The sequence below is a fragment of the Pithys albifrons genome, chromosome Z (assembly GCF_047495875.1).
Source record: "Pithys albifrons albifrons isolate INPA30051 chromosome Z, PitAlb_v1, whole genome shotgun sequence".
NCBI classification, from domain to species: Eukaryota; Metazoa; Chordata; class Aves; order Passeriformes; family Thamnophilidae; genus Pithys; species Pithys albifrons.
Genome location: NC_092497.1, coordinates 72,008,112 through 72,014,111, shown reverse-complemented (window position 1 = coordinate 72,014,111; position 6,000 = coordinate 72,008,112). Strand labels below are relative to the sequence as shown.

Sequence of the window (6,000 nt, the reverse complement as noted above, 5' to 3'; positions counted from 1 at the left end):
CCAAATACCCATTGAGTACTACAAGACCCTTGCTAGGATCCTAGAGTATGCAGAATTACAGACATGAAGGTCAGGGTTCAGTGAAAACTGAAACTGGTCAGATGTTAAGGAGATGAAAGGGTTATTCAGATACATGAGCAGTTAAACCAAAGCACAGGGAAGGCACAGCCATTACTAAATAAGGCAAGGAAAGAGGTTACTAATACAGCTGAGAAGACAGAGGTTCTCAATAGCTTCTTTCCTCCTGGTCAACAGGTTTTGCTCAGACTGGTAGCCTGTCACAAGTGGAGGCCCCAGGGATCAGTACTGACCTCCATAAATGATCTGGATGATGGGACTGAAAACACCTTCACCACGTTTGCTGATGTCACTAAACAGGGTGTTCAGGTGGACACGTCAGCAGGGAGAGCCACCTTCCAGAGACCTGGGCAGGCTGGAGGAGTGGGCCAGCAAGAACTGTGTAATGTTCGACAAGGATAAGTGCCAAGTCCTGCTCCTGGGACAGCATAACTAGAGAGCCCATCCAGGCTATGATCCATGAGGCTTGGAATAGTCTTGCGGAGGGCTTGGAGGTCCCAGTGGACAACACACTGAACATGGGTCAGCAGCACGTCACTGCAGCTACCGAGGCAAAGTGGATCCTGAGCTGCATCCATGGGGGCATTGCTAGCAGAGAGAGATGTGACCATCCCACAGTCATTCACTGGAATAACCTCTCCAGGGACATGGTGTAGTCCCCATCACTGGAGGTTTGGACAGGGTACTAGATAATCTCATCTAGGCTCCCTTTCCTATCAAAGGCTGCATTAGATGATCTTCCAGCCTGGGGTGTTCTGTGATTCTATGAAAATAAACCAGAACTTATTGATGTTTGCTCTTAAATGCTTTTGTTTAAAGCTCGTTCACTGCGGACATAAAACTTGTTTTTCTTTTCCCTACCTCTTTTCCTGCCCATTTCCAGTCTGAGGAAAGTCTAAGGACAATTCAATCAAGATTTTATTCTCAGAATTGATCTGATCCCACAATAAAAATACACTGAACTCATGGTAACACTAAAGAGAAAGTCTACATTTTTTAGTCTTTTAGTTGAGAACCAAAGGTTATTGGCATACTTATTGCTAACAACGATGAGGCAAAATGAGTGTCTGTCTCCACATTTTCATTGCTAACCATGTACTACCACAGATCTGCCGTGCTACTTTGAATTCTGCAAGGATCAGTGAGTTTGATGTATAGAGACTGTTTGAGAATTCCCACAAAAGACAAGAGTTTTCAGTTTAGCATGTCCTATTAGAAGGAAATGAGGTCTACGTAGAACCTTCCCACTGTTCTTTCAGAGCAGAATAAGAGGTCTAAGCTTTAGTGAACTTCAAAACAGTTATTTTTCTTTAGGAGTACATATGGTCTTGTTTTTTCAGATTTCTGGAAACAGAAGATGAAGTTGGTGAGGAATTCCAGGACAAGGACAAGGATACATGGCAGAACTCAGAATTGGTATGCTGTTTCTGTCTCCAACTTGTCACTTCATCACCCTCCCACACAAAATAACAGGAGTTTAGCTTCCCTAGTTGTAAGCACGTCTTGACCAAAGAGATTTGTTGCCACCTGTTCTCAGAACACAGAGCACAAATGGATGGATGGCAGAGAAGTGGGACATAAGTAAATAACTAAAACAAACAAAAAGCTCCAATAGCACAGATAAAAAGAATCACGTTAATAAGCTAAAATTTGCAAAGTGACACTTAGGTATTCTGTAACTCTGTTCAGCCAAAGGAGAAAGAATGGTAGGTGACAGTCACATACAGCAGTAAGGAAAAGGATACAGATGAGAAGAATAAGCAAGTCGGAAAGAAACAAATAAATACAAATAACTTTGTTTCCTCTAAGTTCTGTTACTTGCTTAATAAGGCAGGTGAAACCTTCATTCTATGCAGTCCCTTAACAGTAAAGAAAAATCTTACTTGCTAAAACAGTATCTAGCACACAAACACAATGCCACTTTACCAGTAGTCTAGTTTTATGGATTATACATATTGTCAAATGTTTTCGTAGAATGTATTACACAAAGATGCTCACACATTCAGAGTCTTTCCAAGCAGACTGGCATAATGCAGCAAAAATGCAAAATGCCTTCCCTACCTGTCCCAAAAGAAGAAAAAAAGAGCTTTATCAGTTTACCAATTCCTGTTCATCCTTCACATCTTCCTCCTGTAATATTCGCAAAATATTTACAGCCAGCTGCTTCCTGGTAGCTCCAGAATCATCCCCTAAAAGGCAGTCTCCAACTGTTGTAGAAGATAAGATCTGCAGCAAAGGCATCACCAAAGTAAGGGCTGTGGTTGAGTTGTTCTGGGTTTCTGAACACAAAAGGAGCTTGTACACTATTTAAGACAAGGTGGGGAAAAACAAAGACAAAAAAACATAGGGAAAAAAGAATGAACATAATGTGTACTTTTAGGTATGACACAGACATTTCTAGGACACGCTCCAGTCATGCAAAGTAACAGTCCCCAGAAATACAGTATGTGTATAACAGAGGTAATGGGCAAAAGATCTTTTCAGGGAAACTTTTATTTAGAGACACATACATTTCTGATGTTTATAGCAAAGTACCTAATGGCAGGAAGAAATACAATAACAAAATGTAGCAGACCTTTGCTTTTACTGGAATAACTGTATTAATCAGAACTGCTATGTCAAAAGCCCAGCCAAATATTGCCATGACTGGAAGGCCTGTTCTCCATATCTTCAAAAGAACCTATTCAGGACGCATGAACTTTAGCTGAGAATATCCTGTTGTTGATTCAAAAATTAAACAGATAAGCTCCAAGATAGCAGGGAGTTTAAAATACAGTAACATTCAAGACAAATATCAGTGTAGCAGGAAACTGTATCTTTATTGCCATTACTTTTTAAATTCAGGAAAAATTCTGCTTATTACTTCACCTAATCCAACTCCAGGACAATGAAAGGCTTATTCCCATAAACATGAAGAAACAAAGACACAATTTTAAGAGTGTGGATTCCTCTTCCACAAGAAGAGCTTTACCTAGACTCAAGACAGACTTTTGCTGACTTTCTGGTGTTTGCAGCAGTAGAAGCGCTAGCCCAATTATACACTGGTCCACTGGAAAAATCTATGAGGAAAAAAAGAAAACAGCTTGTGTCTTTTTCAGTGCCATTAAACAGTACAAATAGGCAACCACCAAAACAAAAAAAAGAAGCATCTTCATGAATCATACTGAGTGCACATGCAGTGATAAAGCAACAAAGAATGTGAACAGTGTGAAAATAGTATTTTAACTAAATAACTACATGATGTTACTTTGTTCAAACCATTTTAGCTCAGTTTAAGTCAATTCCTATACTAAAAGATAAACTGACGTATACAGAATCATTGCAGTTTTTGCCTTCTGAAAGTCTTCAAGCAAGAAACAAAATCAGAAATTTTGAAACAACACTAGTTGCCTGTCATGTGTGAATGTCTCTACTGTCTTAAACATTCTTTAAATTTAATAAAACTATTTTATTTTTCCCCCCATATACTCTTACCTCTTTTAGAAGCTCAAAGTTGTCCTCCATCAAGGAGATCAAAGATGAGCATTCTCCTGTTGCATTTAAACACACTTCACAGAAGCATAGCAGCTGCAGACAAAACTGGGATAACTGAACATTCCAAAATTCAGGATAACGCAGTAGGCTGAGGAATAGCTCTTGCAGATAAAAAAAGGCTTCGGTAACTTGCAGTAAGTCATTAAGCTGTAGAGAGGTAGTTAAAACAAAACAAAGCCAAAACACACGATGATTTAGTCCCCCTTCTCTATCTACACAGAATTTAGAATTAGTTTTATTATCTCTGCCATTTCCCCATTGCAAATAGTACTAAATCTCAAAAAAATCCAATTTATTGACTAAACTCAGGAATCCTTTATCCAACTCCCCTGGAAAAAAATACAATTTATGTACTGCTACTTAGAATTTTGAAGTAAAATAGGAAACACGTGAAAGAATAGATAGATTTTGTGGTAGCTGACGAGAAAAATCCCTTTTTAGTCAAAAGCAATAGCAATTAATTTAGCTCTCAAGGTTCTTGCAATAACATAAAAACAAAGTGGGGGGGAATTTCATAGAGCAGCTAAATATTTTTATAATAGGAGCATCTGGCTATAGGATATTTTCTCTGTGATGTAACCAAGATTTTAACACATCTGTCAAAAGAGAAACGCAGTGGTTATCTGCTTCTAGAGCATCATGCACTTTACCTACCATAAAAATTAAAAGCTGAAGTGATACCCAAAAGCAGTATCTCCATACTTGAAAGCCAACTACATAGGTTTCAAGAAGCAGGTTACCCTTAAGTACCCCTATGTTAGAAAACAGTTCCTGAAAATTCTAGCTCCAGACAAACGCTCTGTTCTAATCCAAACTCTGCTGCCAGTATGAAGAATTACACTCCAATTTTTTTTCCTTTTTGTTCTAGAAATAATCTGTTCTAATCAGAAGCCTCATCTCCACTGAACTTATCACCAGACAAGACTGCAGGTGAAGAGCTGTACTTTTGACAGCTTGGTTTATGTGTGTGGCTCAGCTTCACGAACAAAGATTTAGGAAGGGCTCTCCCCACGGGGGTGTGCCCTTCCAGCCTGCACAGTGGATATTTTAGGTGAGGCACAGCGTGCGCAGAACTGGCCCCACCGTTTAAGTCCTGAGGTTCATCTGCCACGGCCGAGCGAGCTTGGACAGTGACAGTGAAGTCCTCAGGACTAGAACCTACAGCACCCGGCATTTCCCAGGAGGTCTCCCATCCAAGTACTAATCCGGGGCTGACCCTGCTGAGCTTCCGAGATCTGACAGGATCGGATATCAGGGAGGCATTGAACTGCCTGCTTGGTTTATACTGTCAGACAAAATAACAGGAATGCATTTCAGCATTTATAGTACACAGAGGATTAAATTAAGCTAAGCTAAGAAGAAGGAAAAGAACTGTGGGTTCAGAGAAAGAAGGGAAAGGAATTGACAGATTATTTAAAGGCCCATCAAACAGGCTTCTTGAAGGAAATACTATCCTTTCCATTGTGAAAGTTGTATGTCAGGCAAGACAAAAAATATTCAAGTATTAATATGAATTAAAAAATAGGCAATTGATTTCTAGTTTTAAAAAAAAAAGTGCAAAAATGCATAGAGAAAAGAAGGATTCACAACTCATTTTTTAAGTCTTCTTCAATGCCATTTTTACGGCTAAATGTTACCAAGTCTGAAGCTTGGTCATATATTCAAGGCACAAAGTTATACTGAAGTCCAGGCAGAATCAAGACAAAACCAGAAATGTCCCGGCATTTATAAAAGGTCAGCACATACCTGTAAATACGAAACAATAAAGACATCCAGGTTGTCTTTAAAAGAATTTTATTTTTTTTTATGACACTGTCTCCCATAATATACTCCTGGAAAAGCTGGTAGCCTATGGCTTGGACAAGTGTACCCTCTCCTGCATTAGGAGTTGGCTGGAGGGTTGGGCCCAGAGAGTGCTGGTGAACGGAGCTGCATCCAGCTGGCGGCCGGTCACCAGTGGTGTTCCCCAGGGGTCTGTGTTCGGTCCAGTCCTGTTTAACATCTTTATTGATGATTTAGATGAGGGGATTGAGTCCATCATCAGCAAATTTGCTGATGACACCAAGTTGTGAGGGAGTGTCGACCTGCTGGAAGGCAGGAGGGCTCTGCAGAGGGATCTGGATAGACTTGAGGGATGGGCTGATTCCAATGGGATGATGTTCAAAAAGGGCAAGTGCCGGGTCCTGCACTTTGGCCACAACAACCCCCTGCAGCGCTACAGGCTGGGCACAGAGTGGCTGGAGAGCAGCCAGGCAGAAAGGGACCTTGGAGTACTAATTGACAGGAAGCTCAACATGAGCCAACAGTGTGCCCAGGTGGCCAAGAAGGCCAATGGGATCCTGTCCTGGATCAAAAATAGCGTGGCCAGCAGGACCAGGGAAGTGATCC

The 6,000-nt window shown here is 40.7% G+C and overlaps 1 protein-coding gene across 4 annotated transcripts in view; it reads right to left on the bottom strand.

Moving 5' to 3' along the window:
• The window catches only part of FOCAD (focadhesin), a 90,196-nt gene that overhangs the window by 60,026 nt on the left and 24,170 nt on the right, over nucleotides 1–6,000 (bottom strand). For all 4 annotated transcript variants that reach the window (XM_071580101.1, XM_071580103.1, XM_071580102.1 and 1 more), the window contains 3 exons: nucleotides 3,553–3,759; nucleotides 3,050–3,137; nucleotides 2,179–2,381 (listed from right to left, as the gene is read on the bottom strand). In XM_071580101.1, coding sequence (XP_071436202.1) covers nucleotides 2,179–2,381; nucleotides 3,050–3,137; nucleotides 3,553–3,759 — 498 coding nt within the window. The remainder of the gene's footprint in view (nucleotides 1–2,178; nucleotides 2,382–3,049; nucleotides 3,138–3,552; nucleotides 3,760–6,000) is intronic.